Source organism: Macaca thibetana, chromosome 13 (genome assembly GCF_024542745.1).
Source record: "Macaca thibetana thibetana isolate TM-01 chromosome 13, ASM2454274v1, whole genome shotgun sequence".
Taxonomy (NCBI): Eukaryota; Metazoa; Chordata; class Mammalia; order Primates; family Cercopithecidae; genus Macaca; species Macaca thibetana.
This window is the reverse complement of record NC_065590.1, coordinates 80,963,389-80,984,837: the sequence shown is the minus strand read 5'-3', so window position 1 is coordinate 80,984,837 and position 21,449 is coordinate 80,963,389. Positions and strand designations below refer to the sequence as shown.

At 42.9% G+C, this 21,449-nt stretch overlaps 3 protein-coding genes across 25 annotated transcripts in view; 2 read left to right on the top strand and 1 right to left on the bottom strand.

Moving 5' to 3' along the window:
• Positions 1-11,503, top strand: part of HADHB (hydroxyacyl-CoA dehydrogenase trifunctional multienzyme complex subunit beta) — a 50,034-nt gene extending 38,531 nt beyond the window's left edge. For all 4 annotated transcript variants that reach the window (XM_050753659.1, XM_050753662.1, XM_050753660.1 and 1 more), the window contains exons 10-16: positions 489-610; positions 3,668-3,747; positions 3,822-3,869; positions 4,943-5,030; positions 5,700-5,774; positions 6,216-6,380; positions 10,958-11,503. In XM_050753659.1, coding sequence (XP_050609616.1) covers positions 489-610; positions 3,668-3,747; positions 3,822-3,869; positions 4,943-5,030; positions 5,700-5,774; positions 6,216-6,380; positions 10,958-10,993 — 614 coding nt within the window. In that variant the 3' untranslated portion in view covers positions 10,994-11,503. The remainder of the gene's footprint in view (positions 1-488; positions 611-3,667; positions 3,748-3,821; positions 3,870-4,942; positions 5,031-5,699; positions 5,775-6,215; positions 6,381-10,957) is intronic.
• Positions 1-21,449, top strand: part of DRC1 (dynein regulatory complex subunit 1) — a 265,623-nt gene that overhangs the window by 95,990 nt on the left and 148,184 nt on the right. The window lies entirely within an intron of this gene.
• The window catches only part of ADGRF3 (adhesion G protein-coupled receptor F3), a 41,880-nt gene continuing 37,770 nt past the window's right edge, over positions 17,340-21,449 (bottom strand). For 10 of the 20 annotated variants that reach the window (XM_050753610.1, XM_050753612.1, XM_050753604.1 and 7 more), the window contains 5 exons: positions 19,900-21,282; positions 19,407-19,448; positions 19,254-19,316; positions 18,737-18,792; positions 17,340-18,297 (listed from right to left, as the gene is read on the bottom strand). In XM_050753610.1, the coding sequence (XP_050609567.1) occupies positions 18,276-18,297; positions 18,737-18,792; positions 19,254-19,316; positions 19,407-19,448; positions 19,900-21,282 (1,566 nt within the window). In that variant the 3' untranslated portion in view covers positions 17,340-18,275. Of the gene's footprint in view, positions 19,317-19,406; positions 19,449-19,899; positions 21,283-21,449 lie in introns of all 20 variants that reach the window. The other 10 variants (XM_050753603.1, XM_050753593.1, XM_050753602.1 and 7 more) reach the window with 4 other exon arrangements.

Below are 21,449 nucleotides of genomic sequence, written 5' to 3'. Positions count from 1 at the left end.
AGTGTCCTTTTAAGGTCTGAGCACTAATCTCAGCACTTTGGGAGGCTGAGGCAGGAGGATCACTTGAGGCCAGGAGTTAAGACCAACCTGGTCAACAGAGTGAGACTTCATCTCTAATTAAAAAAAAAAAAAGAAAAACAAACAGAGTCTCCTTTTAGATCTTGCTGATATATTTTAGTTCTTACCTACATGCCTGTTTTTAAAATTCCTGAATCGTCTGACTTCTGTATAGAATAACCAACTGTGAATGAATGTCTTAAGAAATAGGATGTCCTATTTTTAGTAAAGCATTTAGATGATTTCCCAATTGTCTTTTAAGACTTTAGTTTAAAATGTGATAATATGATAATTATAAAACACTTTCCTTCTAGTGAATAGGTAAGGTTTATATTTCATTTGTTTTTGTAATTTTTAAAGCATATTTCTCTGGAGAAGATATATAAGGCTTATAGTTCCAAAGAGGTAAAAAAAATTCATTTTTTTAATAGGAAAAGATACAGTTACCAAAGATAATGGCATTCGTCCTTCCTCACTGGAGCAGATGGCCAAACTAAAACCTGCATTCATCAAGCCCTACGGCACAGTGACAGCTGCAAATTCTTCTTTCTTGGTAACTGTCAATGCTATTTGTATTTAGTAGTGACTTTTCTATTTCTGTACTCTCTGTAGAAAAGCCTCATATAAATTTTTTTGTGTGTGTTATGAATAGAGGGTAAAAATATAGTTATTCATTTTAATGTGAAAGTGGAGTCATAAAAAAAAAAATGGAATCATGGTTTTAAGGCCCGAGAAGTCACCTAATCCAGCCACCATTCTGCTACAAAAGCTCTTTTCTTCAGACACTTAACCAGTCAGAAAACTTCTATTGCTTATGGTGGGCCGTGGAAATGAAAAGAATAGACAATTGCAATATAGTGAGATGCTGTGATGGCTGTAAGCATAGGCTTAGGCTTAGGTCTAACCCCTGACACAGATCGAGGGATAGTCGGAGAGTCTTCTTGAAAGAGGTAACACTTGAGCAGCAAATCTTGAAGGAAAAGTGAGAGCTAACTCAGAAAGGATTTTAAAAGGCATTCCAGGCCAGGCGCAGTGGCTCACGCCTGTAATCCCAGCACTTTGGGAGGCTGAGGCAGGCAGATCACCTGAGGTCAAGAGTTCGAGACCAGCCTGGCCAACATGGAGAAACCCCATCTCTACTAAAACTACAAAATTAGCCAGGTGTGGTGGCACATGGCCTGTAATCCTAGCTACTCGGGAGGCTGAGGCAAGAGAATTGCTTGAACCTGGGAGGCGCGGAGGTTGCAGTGAGCTGAGATTGCACCATTGCACTCCAGCCTGGGCAACAAGAGTGAAACTCATCTCAAAAAAAAAAAAAAAAAAAAAAAGGCATTCTGTACAAAGGGAACAGCAAATGCAAAATCAAGGAAGTATGAGAGCAAGGGGTTCTTTGGGGGAAAAGTTAGGTTGGAGCATAAGGTATGAACTGGGAAGTCGTAGAAGACAAGGAAAAGCAGGCAGAAAGAGTAACAGGATACCTCTTCCAGCTCTGATTGTTAGAAAACTGCTTTACTAGGCCCGGGTGCGGTGGCTCATGCCTGTAATCCCAGCACTTTGGGAGGCCGAGACGGACGGATCACGAGGTCAGGAGATGCAGACCATCCCGGCTAACACTGTGAAACCCCGTCTCTACTAAAAATACAAAAAAATTAGCCGGGCGTGGTGGCGGGTGCCTGTAGTCCCAGCTACTCGGGAGGCTGAGGCAGGAGAATGGCGTGAACCCGGGAGGCAGAGCTTGCAGTGGGCTGAGATCAAGCCACTGCACTCCAGCCTGGGCAACAGAGCAAGACTCCGTCTCAAAAAAGAAAAATAAAAATAAACTGCTTTACACTGACACCAATATTATTTTCTTGCAAGCATCATGGAACAAATCTGCCACTGTTTGTTGTGTGTGTGTGTGTGTGTGTGTGTTTTTAACTTATCAACATGTAGCTTCATATCCTTCCTTGCTTTTCTGACTCCTCAGTTAAACATCTTTATTGATTCTGCTGCTGCTTGTAAGATGTGATTTCTCTTCTCTTACCACCTTGGATATAGTCTTCTGGATATAGGCCATCTGGTCAAAGTTTCTTTTACAATGTAACTCTCCTACCTGGCCATAAAGTCTTGAAAACATAGGCAGATGTTTGACATATTTGCCCATGGTAAATGACTAATTAATGCCTGCTCTTGATAGGCTGGGGGAGTGGACTCTAGAGTAGTTCCAACAGTGTGGAACACCACCCTGTTAATCCCAGGTGGTGAAGAGCTGGTTAGGTTGGTCATTTGCAAAACCAAATTGGATGATAGAGCCGTGTGGCATGGAGTACACATGTCAGATCTGCATCCTTTTGATTACTTCCAGGGTATGCTAAAGGTCCAGGTTTATTTAGTGAGAATCAGAGACAAATCATCAGAGGTGACACATCACAATACATGGATTTTGGGGACTGCATTAATGCCCCACATTCATTGCAATTTTGCACAATGGCACACTGAACCTGTTAGTAATGTAATGTCTGTAAACCATTTATTCCAAATGGTCACCTGTGCCTCCAGACGTTATAGACACCCTATTGGTGGCTACACAGTCTCTTCAGGGTTGCCGAGTTATAAAAATATGACAGAATATGGTAGAACTTATTTTGATTTTACAAATTATGAAGAATAGTTTCCTCTTCTTTGGAATTCTAGACTTTTTGGGGGAGCTTTTCTTTTTCGAAGTATGGTAAGGACGTTTTTTCAGTAGTACTTCTTTGTCCTCCAGCTTCTCGGTTGTCACTTGGGAAGAAATGTATGGGGTGTATCCAAAGAGGGAAGATTGTGGTTCTAATGTCCTCAGCTGGTTCTCCCATTGATTTGCTCGTTATAGAATATATAAGTAGAATAAAATGACCTATAAGCCATGGGCAGAAAGCAGCTGAGAAACAGCCCAGAAAATGTAAAAATAAATAAGAGCTATGTTTATTTTGGTTAATATTTTGTGCCAGAAACTAAAAACTTTGGCTTAAATAAGTATTTATTATGAGCACTTCTTTCTTTTTTTCTTTTTCTTTCTTTTTTTTTTTTTTTTGAGACAGAGTCTCGCTCTGTCACCCAGGCTGGAGTGCAATGGGGTGATCACAGCTCACTGCAACCTCCACCTCCCAGGTTCAAGTGATTCTCCTGCCTCAGCCTCCCGAGTAGCTGGGACTACAGGTGTGTGCCACCACACCTGGCTAAGTTTTTGTATTTTTAGTAGAGATGCGGTTTACCGTGTTAGCCAGGTTGGTCTTGATCACCTGCCTCATGATCTGCCCACCTCAGCCTCCCAGAATTCTGGGATTATAGGCATGAGCCACCACGCCTGGCCATGAGCATTTATTTCTAAACTTACCTCTTCTGTTGATTCATTTTGATTATTATTATACTTTTGAACAGCCTTCTCTACCCTCATCCTTCAAAAATTAGTCTGTATGTGTATGTTTGAATTATGATTTAATGATGGATACAGCGAAGTAAGTGTTATTATACAGAATCACTGTATAAGTCTAATGAGTTAATAGATTTAGGTACAGAACATATAAGCTGGCTGGAGAAAGACCTCCAGATAGGCTGAAGAATTTTAACATTGTGCTGGTTAACATTTCAGACTGATGGCGCATCTGCAATGTTGATTATGGCAGAGGAAAAGGCTTTGGCCATGGGTTATAAGCCGAAGGCATATTTGAGGTAAAGTAAATGTTCAAACGAATCATCTCTGATTTCTTTATTACCAGAGCTTACCTCTCTATTTTTTTACCTAGGGATTTTATGTATGTGTCTCAGGATCCAAAAGATCAACTGTTACTCGGGTAGGTAGCTGTTTGTATCCTTGGACTATAATCACAAATATTTGATTGCCCACGTTTTATTATATTGGTTAATAAATGGTTAACACTGGTTTATTATTTATTTATTTATTACACTGGTTTGAGAGTATATTAAGCCCTGAGTTCATAATTGGTTTATGTGGTGGTTTTTTTTTTTTTTTTTTAAATGATAGTAATCTGGCCAGGCACAGTGGCTCACACCTGTAATCCCAGCACTTTGGGAGGCCAAGGTGGGCAGATCACAAGGTCAGGAGATTGAGACCATCCTGGCTAACACGGTGAAGCCCTGTCTCTACTAAAAATACAAAAAAATTAGCCGGGTGTGGTGGTGGGCGCCTGTAGTCCCAGCTACTCGGGAGGCTGAGGCAGGAGAATGACGTGAACCCGGGGGGTGGAGCTTGCAGTGAGCCAAGGTCGCACCACTGCACTCCAGCCTGGGCGACAGAGTGGGACTCTGTCTCAAAAAAATAAATAAATAAATAAAATAATAGTAATCCTTTCCATTGGTATATCATTTTACAGTTTTGGATTATTTTCCATTTTTTTCCTTTAAGTTTTACATATATATATGGATGCACACAACTTACATTCTTTTTCATGAAGTTATCGTAGGCATTTTTTCATATGGCTACACACCCTGCTACACAATCTTCGTATTACAGCCTTTTATAAAAGCCTCTGCATGTTTAGACTCCGTTCTGCTCCCTCACAAGGCTGTAGCCTCACTGGCCTCCACTGTGATGTTCACATCAGTCAAGCCCTTTCCTTTGCCTTGCTCTTTGAACTCTGTTCTTCAGTTCTTCATGTTATTAGCTTGTCCTTATCCCTCATTGTTTATTTATTATCAATTTCTCTGACTCTGCAACATAATAAGGGTAGAGGGCATGTCTGTACAGTTTCATTATTTTATCTTTAACATTTAATTAATCAGTACAGAAAAACCAAAGAATGAGTGAAAAGACAGAGTACCTATGTTAAACTCAGTTTGGGGAATATGAAGAAGCTCTTAGTTTAAAAATTAAAGTTTTAAGATATTACTTATTTTTTCTTTTCAGGCCAACATATGCTACTCCAAAAGTTCTAGAAAAGGCAGGATTAACCATGAATGATATTGATGCTTTTGAATTTCATGAAGCTTTCTCGGTAAGTCATTTGAAAGACACATATGAAGGGACTATAGTCATAAAAAATGTCGTCCATATTTGTGGGAGAGAGCAAGGCATGGTTTATGATGTGAGTAGAGCAGGAGTGGACCTATATATTTTAAGTACTGACTCACACTGCTGGGAGGTGCCTGAGGGGAGGGAAGGAATGGCCATACAGTGTTGGAGAACATACCAAATTGTTTCTTTAGGAAATTCTCATTGAAAACTGATACAAAGATTTGTTCAACTTTACTTTTTTTTTTTTGAGACAGAGTCTTGCTCTCTTGCCCCCTCTGGAGTGCAGTGGCGTGATCTCAGCTCACTGCAACCTCCGCCTTCTGGGTTCAAGCAATTTTCTTGTCTCAGCCTCTCGAGTAGCTGGGATTGCAGGTGCCTGCTACCATGCCTGACTCATTTTTTAAATATTTTTAATAGAGATGGGGTTTCACCATATTGGTCAGACTGGTCTTGAACTCCTGACCTCAGATGATCCACCCACCTCAGCCTCTCAAAGTGCTGGGATTACAGATGTGAGCCACTGCGCCCGTCCAATTTGCTCAACTTTAAAGCATACCTACAAGTTGTTAAACTTTCACAAACCGTGCCCATAAGAAAGCATAGAGGAACATGAATAACAAGGTTCTTATTCAATTATTTTCTCTTCCAGGGTCAGATTTTGGCAAATTTTAAAGCCATGGATTCTGATTGGTTTGCAGAAAACTACATGGGTAGAAAAACCAAGGTGAGTTTCTGATTTTAAAAAATGCTTGAATTTTCAAACGCGTTAATAATTGGATCTTAGTTACCTGTTCTTAAGAATATGAAGGAAAAGCTTCTCTTTCTTTTGAAGAATTTTGTCTTTCATTAAAGATATTTATTTCTTAGTGTAAAGATAGAAATTCTTGTTTCATTAAATATATTTATTTCTTAGTTTAAAAACAGAAATTAGCAAAATTAAAATTCTGTGTTATCTTTTGTTCCTTGCATTCTGGCATTAGATGAAAAATAAATGGACTCCTGACTTTTAATATTGACCTAGACTTTCTTTTGCAGTAAAATTATTTGTAATATGTCTGACGTTCGGTATTTTCCTTTATCCCTCTTACTTCATAGTACTAAGAGCCTGGCTTGATTCTGATCTTAAGTAAACTTATCTTTACATTTGTGTCTTTGTGGGAGCCAGGTTGGATTGCCTCCTTTGGAGAAGTTTAATAACTGGGGTGGATCTCTGTCCCTGGGACACCCATTTGGAGCCACTGGCTGCAGGTTGGTCATGGCAGCTGCCAACAGATTACGGAAAGAAGGAGGCCAGTATGGCTTAGTGGCTGCCTGCGCAGCTGGAGGGCAGGTACGTTACAGTGGTGTCATAGGACCTTCCAGAGAGTCATTTTCTTGGAGTGACTAGAATGTATGATTTAGTTTGAAACCTTCTTAAAGCAATATTTTTGATGACACGGGGGTGGGGAGTGGGGAGGGATAACAGCTTTAATTCTGATAATACTTTTTGTTTTTTGGGGTTTTTTTTTGAGACAGAGTCTTGCTCTGTTGCCCAGGTTAGAATGCAGTGGTCATATCTTAGCTCACTGCAACCGCCACTTCCTGGATTCAGGTGATTCTCGTTCCTCAGCCTCCCGAGTAGTTTAGATTACAGGCGTGCACCACCGTGTGCAGTTAATTTTTGTATTTTTAGTAGAGACAAGGTTTCGCCATGTTAGCCAGGCTGGTCTCGAATTCCAGACTTCAAGTGATCCACCCACCTTGACCTCCCAAAGTGCTGTGATTATAGGCATGAGCCACCATGCCCTGCCATAATTCTGGTAATTCTTTGGAAGGAAACTGCTATTTAAACCCAAGCTATTTTTCCCGAATATAATGTTTATTTTTTACTTATAAATATATGCTGATTATGAAAATTGTGGAATATATGAAAAGTATATGGAAAAAGTTAGAGTCATCTATAATCTCCCCATCAGACATTATTGTTATTAACATCTTGATATATTTTCTTCTTTAATAATAAACTTTTATTTATCTAGTCACCGTTAAGACTTTATGAAATCTCTCCAAGAGAGAAACTGTCTTTCTAGAGAACTGAATTATACCTTAACTGGGGAGTTAATTTACTTCTGGATAACTTACTCCTGTTCAGCTGGGGAAGTATATTGTTGACAGATTTTTTTCCTTTCTACTTCGCTTGCATTACAGACCCAACTTCCTGACTGCTGTAGCATCTCACTCTAGGAATAAAATCCAAAAGGAAGATCGTAGTTTGTTTTTTGTTTGTTTGTTTTTTGAGACAGAGTCTTGCTCTGTCCCCCAGGCTGGAGTGCAGTGGCCCCATCTCGGCTCACTGCAACCTCTGCCTCCCAGGTTCAAGCAATTCTCCTGTCTCAGCCTCCTGAGTATCTGGGATTACAGGTGCTCACCACCAAGCCCAGGTAATTTTTTTGTATTTTTAGTAGAGATGGGGTTTCACCGTATTGGCCAGACTGGTCTCGAACTCCTGATCTCAGGTGATCCGCCTGCCTCAGCCTCCCAAAGTGCTGGGATTACAGGCATGAGTCACTGCGCCTGCCCTGTTTTTTTTTTTTTTTTTTTTTAATTACAATGTGAACAGATTTTCTCTTCCTCTAGATTACAGAAACTTCCTGTTCCTGATCAAAATGAATAAATATTTAAAAGCATAAACAGGCCGGGCGCAGTGGCTCACACCTGTAATCCCAACACTTTGGGAGGTTGAGGCGGGTGGATCACTTGAGGTCAGGAGTTCAAGAACAGCCTGGCCAACGTGGTGAAACCTTGCCTCTACTAAAATTACAAAAATTAGCCTAGCATGGTGGTATGCGCCTATAATTCCAGCTACTCGGGAGGCTGAGGCAGGGGAATCACTTGAACCCCGGAGGTGTAGGTTGCAATGAGCCGAGATGGCGCCACTGCACTCCAGCCTGGGTGATAGAGAGGGACTCTGTCTCAAAAATAAATAAAATAAATCTTACATTTAAAAGCCCATTTTCATGAATTTTCATCAGAGACTTTGCAGAAACCAAGGGGTCAGTTATTTATCAGTTGGAACATTTTGGACTTTATGATCAGAAATGTTTTTTAATCTGTGTAACTTCATCTACAGAAAACCATGGTCCATTAAGACTTCAGCTATCCCTCTATCTCTGCATGCCAGACTTCTACCAGGGAGATAACTTGTACACATTACTCACGAGCTTAGTGTGTAATCCACATAGGGTAATGTCTGCAGATTTGAGTATGTGTTCCATAATTCTTTATCTAGCATGTAGAGTATAAATGAGACAATACTGGATGCTTTTATGGATGAACAAAGAATGATACCTAGCACCTTCTAGAAGTTTATAGTATAGTGAAGAGAGAAGATAAGATGCATCTGAGAAACTAGATTAAACTTGACATTGTTTGATCAAGAGCCATGTGAGTAATACCAACATGATTGGAGACAGGAGAAATCTATCATGGTGAATCTAGAGCAGGGTTTCTCACCTTTGGCACTAACATTTTGGGCTAAACAATTCTTTGTTGTGGGGGGCTGTGCTGTGTGTTGTAGGGTGTTTAGCATGGCCTCTACCCACCAGATAGCAGTAACAACAAGCTCCTCCCCACCTCTGCCCCATGTACACACAATTGGCATGACCAAAAGTATCTCCAGGTGTTGCCAAATCTGATCTAGAGCAAGAAAAAACATGGAACATGAAAACTGTGTGTTTAAAATCAAGCTAGAGAGGGCTGGGCACGGTGGCTCATGCCTGTAGTCCCAGCATTTTGGGAGGCTAAGGCAGGTGGGTAGCTTGAACCCAGGAATTCGAGACCAGCCTGGGCAACATGGCAAAACATCTCTACCAAAAATACAAAAATTAGCCAGGTATGATGGCATGCACCTGTGGTCCCAACTACTCAGGAGGCTGAGGTGAGCTGATTGCTTGAGACCAGGATGTTGAGGCTGCAGTGAGCTGTATTCACACCACTGCACTTTAGCCTGGGTGACAGAGTGAGACCTTGTCTCAAAAAGCAAATAAAGAAATTAAAGTAAATAAATAATAAAATAAGCAAGTGAGAGAGGAGTATTCTACTTATTACGAATTCTTTCAGGATAACCCCCAAGTCAGTCAAACCTTCCTATCCCTGCTTTTTTGTCTACTTGTGCCTTTTCAGCATACTTTACATGCCAGACGTGGTAGCTCATGCCTGTAATCCCAGCACTTTGGGTGGCTGAGGTGGGCAGATTGCTTGAGCTCAGGAGTTCAAGACCATCCTGGACCACATGGCAAAACCCCATGTCTACTAAAAATACAAAAACTAGCTGGGCGTGTTGGTGCATGCCTGTAGTCCCAGCTACTTGGGAGGCTGAGGTGGAAGTGTCACCTGAGCCTAGGAGGTTGAGGCTGCAGTGAGCCGTGTTCAGGCCACTACACTCCAGCCTGGGTGACAGAGGGAGACCCTGTTTCAAAAAAAGAAAGCCAAACAAACAAGCAAAAAAAAAAAACAAAGTACCTAATAGTTTGTTTTGAACTCCAGTGTATACTTGATTGAGGACAAAGACCACATAGCGAATCTTTAAACCTGCACAGTGCTCAACTTGGCACTTTGTAAATAATAGTTTCTTTTATTTACTTTTTTGTTTTTTAGAGACAGGGTGTCTAAAAACTATATGCTAGGATTTAGACTCATCTAAACTAAGGACATAGCTAGTACATAGTACTGTGTATAGTGCTGGATAAAATATATTCTACTTCTGGCCGGGCGCGGTGGCTCACGCCTGTAATCCCAGCACTTTGGGAGGCCAAGGCTGGTGGATCATGAGGTCAGGAGATTGAGACCATTCTGGTTAACATGGTGAAACCCTATCTCTACTAAAAATACAAAAAAAATTAGCCAGGCGTGGTGGCGGGCGCCTGTAGTCCCAGCTACTCAGGAGGCTGAGGCAGGAGAATGGTGTGAACCCAGGAGGTGGAGCTTGCAGTGACCTGAGATCGCACCACTGTACTCCAGCCTGGGTGACAGAGTGAGGCACGAAGAAGGGACAAGCCCAGCCTTTGGAATCATCTAGACCTGGTTTCAAATCCTGGCCCTGTTACCTTAATAGCTTTATGATTTGGGTGAGTCACTTAACCTTTCAGAGCCTCAGTTTTCCCCTCTAGAAACTTACTTTTGGCCGGGCGCGGTGGCTCAAGCCTGTAATCCCAGCACTTTGGGAGGCCGAGACGGGTGGATCACAAGGTCAGGAGATCGAGACCATCCTGGCTAACACGGCGAAACCCCGTCTCTACTAAAAACACAAAAAATTAGCCGGGCGAGGTGGCGGCGCCTGTGGTCCCAGCTACTCGGGAGGCTGAGGCAGGAGAATGGCGGGAACCCGGGAGGCGGAGCTTGCAGTGAGCTGAGATCTGGCCACTGCACTCCAGCCTGGGCGACAGAGCGAGACTCCGTCTCAAAAAAAAAAAAAAAAAAAAAAACTTACTTTTATTGGTATTTGCTGTATCATATTTGTTTTGCACAGCTAAAAAAGCCCCTGGATTTCTCATTTTAACAGTATCCATTTGTAGAGCATCACTAGGAATTAGATTCTGTAGTAAACAGAGCCTGATGCATATATGTATACATGTATATATGAATGTATATAAATATATGTGTGTGTATATATATACACACATACACAACTATACTGTATGTTACGTAATGTCCACAAAAACTCTATGAGATAGACACTATGAGCCCCATTTTGTAAAAGAAATTCCAGTTTAGACTGACTACAAAGTTTCCCAGGATCACACAGTGATTGAATGGCAGAGCCAGGATCCAACTCCAAAGCCTGTACTTTTCTCATTGTTCTCTGCTGTCTCTGTACTAACTGGATTCATCACCATTCATTGCTCTAATTGGACTTTGTTTTCTTTACAGGGCCATGCTATGATAGTGGAAGCTTATCCAAAATAATAGATCCAGAAGAAGTGACCTGAAGTTTCTGTGCAACACTCACACTAGGCAATGCCATTTCAATGCATTACTAAATGACATTTATAGTTCCTAGCTCCTCTTAGGAAAACAATTCTTGTGGCCTTCTGTTAAATACTTTGCACTTAAGCTTTGCCAGTGTTCTGAGCTTTTCAATAATCAGTTTACTGCTCTTTCAGGGATTTCTAAGCCACCAGAATCTCACACACAGATGTGTGGGGGGTTGTTTTTGGTCTCTGTTGTCACTAAAGACTAAATGAGTATTTGCAGTTGGGAAAGAGGTCAGCTGAGATTTGGAAGTCATCTTTGTAATATTTGCAAATTATACTTGTTCTTATCTGTGTCCTAAAGATAAGTGTTCTCTATAAAATACAAACCAATGTGCCTAATTGTGGAAAAATAATTCAGAATCTAAACACCACTGAAAACTTATAAAAAATGTTTAGATACATAAATATGGTGGTCAACTTAATAAAGTGGAGAAATATTGGAGAACTGTTTACCTCATTTTTTATTGGTCAGGGGAGGGTGGTTCTCTTGGCTTAGGACCAGATTTTGCCTTTAATTACTCATTTATAACTTCTATTTTGCTCAATGGTGAGACTGCTGGGAACATAAAGACAATCCTGTTTATTTATCTTATTTATTTTTTGAGACAGAGTCTCCCTCTGTCCCCCAGGCTGGAGTGCAATGGTGCGATCTCGGCTCACTGCAAGCTCCGCCTCCCCAGTTCAAGCAGTTCTTCTGCTTCAGCCTCCCAAGTAGCTGGGACTACAGGCACCTGCCACCACACTTGGCTAATTTTTGTATTTTTAGTAGAGATGGTGTTTCGCCATGTTGGCTGGTCTCGAACTCCTGACTTCAGGTGATCTATCTGCCTCGGCCTCCCAAAGTGCTGGGATTACAGGTGTAAGTCACTGCTTTATAAATAAATAAAATATAAAATATAAAAACCTTCAAATTTAGAAAAAAAAAAACCCTGTGACCTTAGGTTGAAGGGAGAGAGGGATTTCTTGAAGAAGACATTGAAAATACTAATCATGAAGGATCTATAAATTTCCCTGTGTTGAAATAAGAACTTTTGTTCTTCATGTGATGATACAGAGTGGTGGATAAACAAGCTAAAAGTGGAACAAATATAGTAGATACAGCTTTAAAAGAATCCAGGATATATAAATAATTCCTACAAATCAATAAAAGTAAAGACCACTTGGCCGGGCGCGGTGGCTCACGCCTGTAATCCCAGCACTTTGGGAGGCCAAGGCGGGCAGATCATGAGGTCAGGAGTTCGAGACTAGCCTGACCAACATGGTGAAACCCCGTCTCTACTAAAAATACAAAAAATAGCCGGGCATGGTGGCGTGTGCCTGTAATCCCAGCTACTCAGGAGGCTGAGGCAGGAGAATCGCTTGAACCCGGGAGGTGGAGGTTAACAGTGAGCTGAGATTGCACCACTGCACTCCAGCTCTTGGCGAAGAGCGAGACTCCGTCTCAAAAAAAAAAAAAAAAAAAAAAGGCAAAAGATCTTAACACATAATTTTTAGAAAAGGATATGCAAATGGTAAATAACAAGATGCTCAGTAGTAATCAGGAAAAACAAATTAAGATCATAATGAGATACACCTACCAGACTGGCAAAAATTAACAAGACTGAGAATACCACTGTTGGTCTTGGATGTGGACCAATTAGAACTTTATATGCTGCTGGTGAGAATGCAAATTGGCAAAACCACTTTGAAAAACAGTCTGGCAATTGGACCGGGCGCGGTGGCTCACACCTGTAATCCCAGCACTCTGGGAGCCCAGGGCAGGCGGATCATGAGGTCAGGAGATCGAGACCATCCTGGCTAACACTGTGAAACCCTGTCTCTACTAAAGACACACACACACAAAAAATTAGCTGGGCGTGGTGGTGGACGCCTGTAGTCCCAGCTACTTGGAAGTCTGAGGCAGGAGAATGGAACCCAGTAGGCGGAGCTTGCAGTGAGCCAAGATCACGCCACTGCACTCCAGCCTGGGCGACAAAGTGAGACTCTGTCTCAAAAAAAAAAAAAAAAATCTAGCATATTCTTGTACGTCTGAATACAAGACACAAGGTCTGTGACCCAGCATTTCCGCTCTTAGGAGTACTCCCTAAGAGAACGTGCACATTAGTCCAGGAAACATGTACAAGCCTGCTCACAGCTGCATTGCTCTTAATAGCAAAATATTGTAAATAACTCATGATCATTGACAGGAAAGTTTCAAAAACAAGCAAAACTAAGTAGGATGCCTACAGACGAGGTAAAAATAGTTTCTAAAACAGCTAAGGGAAGGGAAAAGAGACACATCTTCCTTACTGAAGAATTCCAAATAATACCCGTAGATACTCTGGACTCCAGGAGGTGGAGCATACCCATCCCCTTTGAGTGTGGGCTGGACTTCGTGACTCAACTCCAGTACATACTGTATGGAAAGGGAAAAAGGGAGCCTTACAGTGGAGAAACGGCAAACCGCAGCTTAACCAGGCGATCAAGGTTAACATCATCAGTGCTGCCATGTGGATGCACATGCCTCCTAAGATGTAATCAAGGTACACTTAACCTCTGTGGTATTCTTTCCAAATATTCATAATCCAGTCGAATCATGAGAAAACAGGCAAACCCAAACTGAGGGACAGTCTATGAAATGCTTGACCAATACTCGAAACTATCAAGGTCATAAAAAGGAAATGCTGAGAATTTGTCGTAGATCAATGGAGGCTAAGGAGACATGACAACTAAATGTGATGTAATATCCTGGACTGGATTCTGAAACAGAAAAAGGACGTTCATGGAAAAACTGGTGAAATCTGAATAAAGTCTGGAGTTAATTGTTTGTTTTAAGCCTAGAAATAAATCCTCACATATATAGTCAAATGCTTTTTTTGTTTTGTTTTGGGGTGGGGTGGGGGTTGGGACACAGTCTTGCTCTGTTACCCAAGGCTGGAGTGCAGTGGAGCGATCTCGGCTCACTGCAACCTCTGCCTCCCAGGTTCTAGCAATCTACGGCCTTAGCCTCCCGAGTAGCTGGGACTACAGGCATGCATCACCATGCCTGGCTAAATTTTTTTGTATTTTTAGTAGAGACAGGGTTTCACCATGTGGCCAGGCCAACATGATCTTGAACTCCTGGCCTCAAGTGATCCACCCGCCTCTGTCTCCCAAAGTGCTGGGATTACAGGTGTGAGCCACTGCACTCGGCCATCAGATGCTTTTTGACAACAGTGCCAAAAACAGTGCCAAGACCATTCATTGGGGAAAGGACAGTCTTTTCAGCAAATGGTGTTGGGGAAACTGGACATCCACATGCAAAATAATGAAGTTGGACCCTTACCTTACACCCTATACAAAAATGAACTCAAACGGATCAAAGACCTAAAGAAAGAGAAAAGCTAAAACTTACAGTTTTATAAACACTTAAAAGAAAACATGGGGGAAAATACATGACATTAGATTTGGCAATGATTTCTTGGATATGGCACCAAGGGCATAGGCAACAAAGGAAAAATAGATTAAACTGGATTTCATAAAAATTAAAAACTGCATAAAAGGGCACAATTAACGAGTAAAAAGGTAACCTATGGAATGGCAGAAAATATTTGCAAATCATATATCTCACAATGGGTTAATATTCAGTGGTGTGGCCTTTTTTTGGGTTTTTTTTTGGATGGAGTCTCTCTGTTGCCCAGGCTGGAGTAGAGTGGTGCGATCTTGGCTCACTGCAACCTCCGTCTCCCTGGTTCAAGCAATTCTCTTGCCTCAGCCTCCCAAGTGGCTGGGACTACAGGAACATGCCACCACATCTGGTGAATTTTTGTATATTTAGTGGAGACAGGGTTTCACCATGTTGGCCAGGCTGGTCTTGAATTCCCGATCTCATGTGATCTGCCCACCTGGGCCTCCCAAAGTGCTGGGATTACAGGCGTGAGCCACAGTGCCCGGTGTAATTCTGTGTGTTTTTACCAGCAGAGCATACATTGAGTACGTGCAAACAATTGCGAAGGAAAATTAGAGCACATATATCTACAGAAGCGCACTCAGAAAGGGGACCCTGTTGCTTCTAAAGTGAAAGAGTATTATTTGGATTTGTAACCAAAAGATACTTTTGTAATTTTTAAAATGAAAACTGTAACTATCAATGAAGTGAAAGTGAAATGAAGTGGAGTTGACAGGTGTCTATGCTACAAGGCAGAGCCTGCCCTATCTTAGTCACCACCTGCCTCCTACAGGGCTGGAGTCAGTGTGAGGCTTAGAAACAGCATGACGGCCCTGCTGTATTGGTGGCTCCTCTTTTATTTTTATTTATTTTTTATTATTATTATACTTTAAGTTCTAGGGTACATGTGCATAACGTGCAGGTTTGTTACATATGTATACTTGTGCCATGTTGCTGTGCTGCACCCATCAACTCATCAGCACCCATCAACTCGTCATTTACATCAGGTATAACTCCCAATGCAATCCCTCCCCCATCCCCCCTCCCCATGATAGGCCCCGGTGTGTGATGTTCCCCTTCCCGAGTCCAAGTGATCTCATTGTTCAGTTCCCACCTATGAGTGAGAACATGCGGTGTTTGGTTTTCTGTTCTTGTGATAGTTTGCTAAGAATGATGGTTTCCAGCTGCATCCATGTCCCTACAAAGGACACAAACTCATCCTTTTTTATGGCTGCATAGTATTCCATGGTGTATATGTGCCACATTTCTTAATCCAGTCTGTCACTGATGGACATTTGGGTTGATTCCAAGTCTTTGCTATTGTGAATAGTGCCGCAATAAACATACGTGTGCATGTGTCTTTATAGCAGCATGATTTATAATCCTTTGGGTATATACCCAGTAATGGGATGGCTGGGTCATATGGTACATCTAGTTCTAGATCCTTGAGGAATCGCCATACTGTTTTCCATAATGGTTGAACTAGTTTACAATCCCACCAACAGTGTAAAAGTGTTCCTATTTCTCCACATCCTCTCCAGCACCTGTTGTTTCCTGACTTTTTAATGATCGCCATTCTAACTGGTGTGAGATGGTATCTCATTGTGGTTTTGATTTGCATTTCTCTGATGGCCAGTGATGATGAGCATTTTTTCATGTGTCTGTTGGCTGTATGAATGTCTTCTTTTGAGAAATGTCTGTTCATATCCTTTGCCCACTTTTTGATGGGGTTGTTTTTTTCTTGTAAATTTGTCTGAGTTCTTTGTAGGTTCTGGATATTAGCCCTTTGTCAGATGAGTAGATTGCAAAAATTTTCTCCCATTCTGTAGGTTGCCTGTTCACTCTGATGGTAGTTTCTTTTGCTGTGCAGAAGCTCTTTAGTTTAATGAGATCCCATTTGTCAATTTTGGCTTTTGCTGCCGTTGCTTTTGGTGTTTTAGACATGAAGTCTTTGCCCATGCCTATGTCCTGAATGGTACTACCTAGGTTTTCCTCTAGGGTTTTTATGGTATTAGGTCTAACATTTAAGTCTCTAATCCATCTTGAATTAATTTTTGTATAAGGAGTAAGGAAAGGATCCAGTTTCAGCTTTCTACTTATGGCTAGCCAATTTTCCCAGCACCATTTATTAAATAGGGAATCCTTTCCCCATTTCTTGTTTCTCTCAGGTTTGTCAAAGATCAGATGGCTGTAGATGTGTGGTATTATTTCTGAGGACTCTGTTCTGTTCCATTGGTCTATATCTCTGTTTTGGTACCAGTACCACGCGTTTTGGTTACTGTAGCCTTGTAGTATAGTTTGAAGTCAGGTAGCGTGATGCCTCCAGCTTTGTTCTTTTGACTTAGGATTGTCTTGGAGATGCGGGCTCTTTTTTGGTTCCATATGAACTTTAAAGCAGTTTTTTCCAATTCTGTGAAGAAACTCATTGGTAGCTTGATGGGGATGGCATTGAATCTATAAATAACCTTGGGCAGTATGGCCATTTTCACGATATTGATTCTTCCTATCCATGAGCATGGTATGTTCTTCCATTTGTTTGTGTCCTCTTTTATTTCACTGAGCAGTGGTTTGTAGTTCTCCTTGAAGAGGTCCTTTACATCCCTTGTAAGCTGGATTCCTAGGTATTTTATTCTCTTTGAAGCAATTGTGAATGGAAGTTCATTCATGATTTGGCTCTCTGTTTGTCTGTTACTGGTGTATAAGAATGCTTGTGATTTTTGCACATTAATTTTGTATCCTGTGGTGGCTCCTCTTTGAAAGGATAATGAATCCACTTATAGAAACATTTGGGCCAATTTATACACAATTGAAATATTCACACTAATCATTAAGTGAGAGCATGGTGTTTGTAAGAAAAGTGTTTTCAACAGCACGTGATAACATATCCATTTTTGTTTTAACAGAAAATGCCCCATCCCATTTTATAAAAAATATCCATGAATTGCATAATTAACAAAGACTGATTCATCACTTCTTTCATGTATCTAGTTTAAAAATTTCTCAGAATCCTGTATCTTCCTCTGGTGAATTCCCTAAGTTAATTCAGCCAGATAGGTATCTTGGTCTCTTCAAAAAGATTTTGTTAAATCTATCTTCTCTATATCTAGTATTAATTTTTAAATATAAATTAAATGCTATTAATTGATATAAATTTATATTAAACTTTAAATTTGTATAACCTATTCTTACAATGTGCTCATATCAATCAATACCTCTTTCTATACATGGATATGGTTGTGAAACTTACATTTTATATTTATTTTTTTTAAAGGTTAGAGAAAGAGGGACCAATTAACTTCATCTTTTCCTAAACTTGAGAAGAGACAAACCAAGTCCTGCCCTTCATCTCCAATGTTTGGAAGATCAGAGGTTCCTGTCAATTAAGTCGTCCTTTCTTCATAACTATTGCAAAAGAAATCATCAGAAATCGCTGAATAGGTCAATTAAAACCATTTTTATCAAACATATTCATTCACAACATGTATTGTTATAGTTAAAAACTGGTTGAGAAAGTTTACTTGTAATTATTACGCACTTTGATATCTGTTGATTATTTCTGGAGCAAAGGCAGCCTTATTCATTAGGTGCCTTTAGCTAATTTTTCCTGCTATTCTTGCTGGATACTTTAGAAATGAGAAGGGGTGAGCTATAAGATAAATGAGTGTGACTAAGGGAAATAGAAGCCTGACTTTATCAAGGGCTGAGCTCCGGGAGGCAGGAAGAGTTCAGAGCATTGGGCCAGGGCTCATCTGGTAGGTTCAAGCACATAGCCTCAACTCCCTTGCAGGAACATGGGTCCGTGTGTGGTTCACTCTGAAGCATCTGTCTTCCTGTGAAAGAGCTCGGGAGTGGTGAATGGATACCGCACCCAACTTCTGCAGGCTGCCCTCCCCTCTGGATACCAAGCCCACCCATGGCAATCCCTTCAAGGCATGACTCTCATGATAATAAGAAGTGTGATAATGTGAAAAGGAATTTTCAGAGAAACTGAGTCAAGGACTGGTGGTGGTGAAACTTCTTGCTTTCTTGGAAAGCAAGAGAAGGTGCTAGCTATGCCTTCTGCTCTCTGACATTTCCACCGTCCCCCACCCATCTAGCAATGGCTACCCTAGAAAAACCTGTTTCCTACCCTTTGGTGTGGGCTGAGTATAGAAAGAGGAGGCTTCTCTCCAGAACTTTGCCAGGAGTTTGGCAAAGTTGGTTTGGCCTTTGCCACACCGTCCTCAATCCACCCTGCTTACACTGCCCCTGAGAAAGTCTAGTTCTCACCTGGCAGTGTCACTTCCTCCTTTGCTGTGTTCCAAGATGTAGCCTTCATTTGTGGACTAGGAAGGGGTGGAAAGGCCCAATTGCAGGGCGATTATTATTATTGTCAACTCTCCCTTGAAGAAGTTGTATCCGTTTTACTTTCTCACATGCACTCCTGCCTGGGCTGCAGGAATCCTAGAAATTTTGCTCTCCACTATAGTAACTCCCATGAGTTCTGATCCCACACTTTTCCTTCAAATGCTAACTGGAGGCAGATTTTTAGATGGAGAAACCAGAGACAAGAGAATCAGCAGGAGTCCAGGTGATGATCAGGAACCCGGGACCCTGATCCTGACTGCTCTGACCAGGCTGCTCATTTCACCGGTGGGGAGCTGGAACCTGAAACCTGCTCATTCTAAAAAACAACCCCAGTCTTCTCTCAACTTCTGGCTGTGCCCATGTCCTCTGAGGAAGGCCGTGGAATGCCTTCTGACATGCTCTCGGAGGGAGAGCTGAGGATCTGAAGCCAGCAACTCACCAGGGAGATGGTGGAGCTGGGGGCTTGGGCACGGCAGAAGCGTTTGCGCAAAGCTTCTTGTACCTGTGGGAGAGGTAAATGCTCCACTTATGCCAGCCACAGCCCCGGCCTGTGGGCTGCAAGTGAGGCAGGGGGTTAGGTGGGCAGACTCACCTTCTTGTCCATGAGGCAACCAAACAATAGGATGAAGACACCCTGAGAAGAGGGACATGGGGATAAGCTGGTCAAGGAGGAAGGGATCTACCCGAATCAACGTGCTCCTTCTGTCCTGTGTAATTCACATGCAAAGGCTTCTCGTCTCAATTTTTGTTACCACCATTTGGTGCATAGGATCTATTTCAGATGCTTTTCTTATTGTTATCGTTATAAAAGGGATAGTAAAGGATTGGGTACTGATAATTTCCTGAGTTCTCCAACAAAATCAGCTATTATTTTACAGATAAGAAAACCAAAGCTCAGAGAGGTTATATAATTTGTCTGAAGTTATCCAGCTACTCAGTGGAGGAACTGGGATCCACTCCTAAGCCTTCCAAAATTCCTGAACCTATGTTTCTTCTGCTACGCCTTGATACCTCCTAGAGAAGAGATCGGCAGTGACTTAGACCATCTAAAAGGGCAAAAAGCACAGCCACCCCCTATCACCTACCTGGAGGGTGTTGAGAATGGTGAAGATGTAATGAGGGACCACGGAGACTTCCTCTAACAGAGTGGCCAGGCCCAGCCCCCAGGTGAGGCCAAAGATGGGTGTGAGAATGAGCAGGGCTTTGATCACCCCCAGCAGAGCTTGGCGCTTCTCCGCTGGGGGTCCCTCTGACAGCGAAGGTCTCAGCAACTTCAGCATGGCCATGGCTAGTACCAGCCCATTCACACCTACAATAGCCAGCACTGGCCCCACGAAGGTGTATAACGCCCCTCCCTTCCCATCCAACCAGCATTCCCCCTCCCTCAGGTATTGCCCTTGAGGTAGGTAGAGCCCCAGGGTGACACCCGCCAACCCCAGTGGGCACAGGTAGCCCAGAAGCACCATCAGGGGGAGAACTCGGTGCTTCGGCAGCTGGTGAAAGACAAAGAGCAGCTGGTGGGCCAACACCAGGGCCTGCGCCAGCATCCAGAAAAAGGTGGCCAGGTAGAGGAAATGACAGAGGAAGGTGGCAGCCAGGCAGAGCGGGCTTCGGGGCCCTGGAGGGAGGAAGGGGGCGCCTAGGAAGCAAGTGTCTGCGGCCAGCAAGCAGAGCACCATGTTGAGCAGGGCGGCGTGGCGGAAATAGGAGACCTTGTTCCGCACCACGACTCTCCAGACCAGCCTGTACACACCCAGGCACACAAGCAGCGCCAGTATGGAAGCTCCCAAGCCCACTTGAGTCAGCAGCGCCAGAGCGGGTTCTTCCGGAACAGTGTGTGGGGACATGAGGACGGAGAAGGCAGTGAGGTGCTGGCAGAGGCACCGAGCAGTGGGGCTGCCACTGGCCGCCTGTGCCTGGCACCCTTCTTTGGACCAACCCCCCCTGCCCTGGAAGAGGCTGTGATCCCAGAAGACACAGTGAGGGGAACCATCCGTGTTCCCAAAATCCATGATGACCTCGCCCTGGCTGAAGGCCTGGTCGCCTGCCATGATGGAAATGACAAGGACCAGGCCAGGAGTGGCATAGAGGGAATCCCCCAGCCCTTGTCCATAGTTTGAAGGCAGAAGGTGGTCCAGTTTTTGCAACACCAGGCTAGTAATACTTATTTCAGTTCCATTACGGACCAGTGGGGCCAGTGAGTGCCTGGGAATCTGAGCCTGCAGTGGGGGCCGAGTAGGGAAGGAGATGCTGTAGTCAGCAGGAAACGTGGGTCCAAACAGCTGGCTCTGCAGCAGCACATTGGGCAAGCTGAAGGTGAAGGGGTGGTCCTGTGGGCACAGGCTGCATGCCAGGGTCTCCACAGCCAGCAGGAGAGTTGAGCCTGCCCAGGGCTTCCGGGCTTGGGCCAGGGTCCACAGAGACCTGGTGTCCATATCTAGGACCTTGTCTGTGGCAATCAGGAGATTCTGCAGCACCCAACAGAAAGATGAGCCCCGTCTGCTGGTGCCCACAGGACTGAGCCGGGGGCAGTGAGAACTACAGCCCCACACCTTCCCTTCCCAGTCCAGGGTGTGACCCAAGGTTGGAGAGAAAAGGGAGAGGAAGACAGGCCTGTGAAGGGAGACTTTCTAGA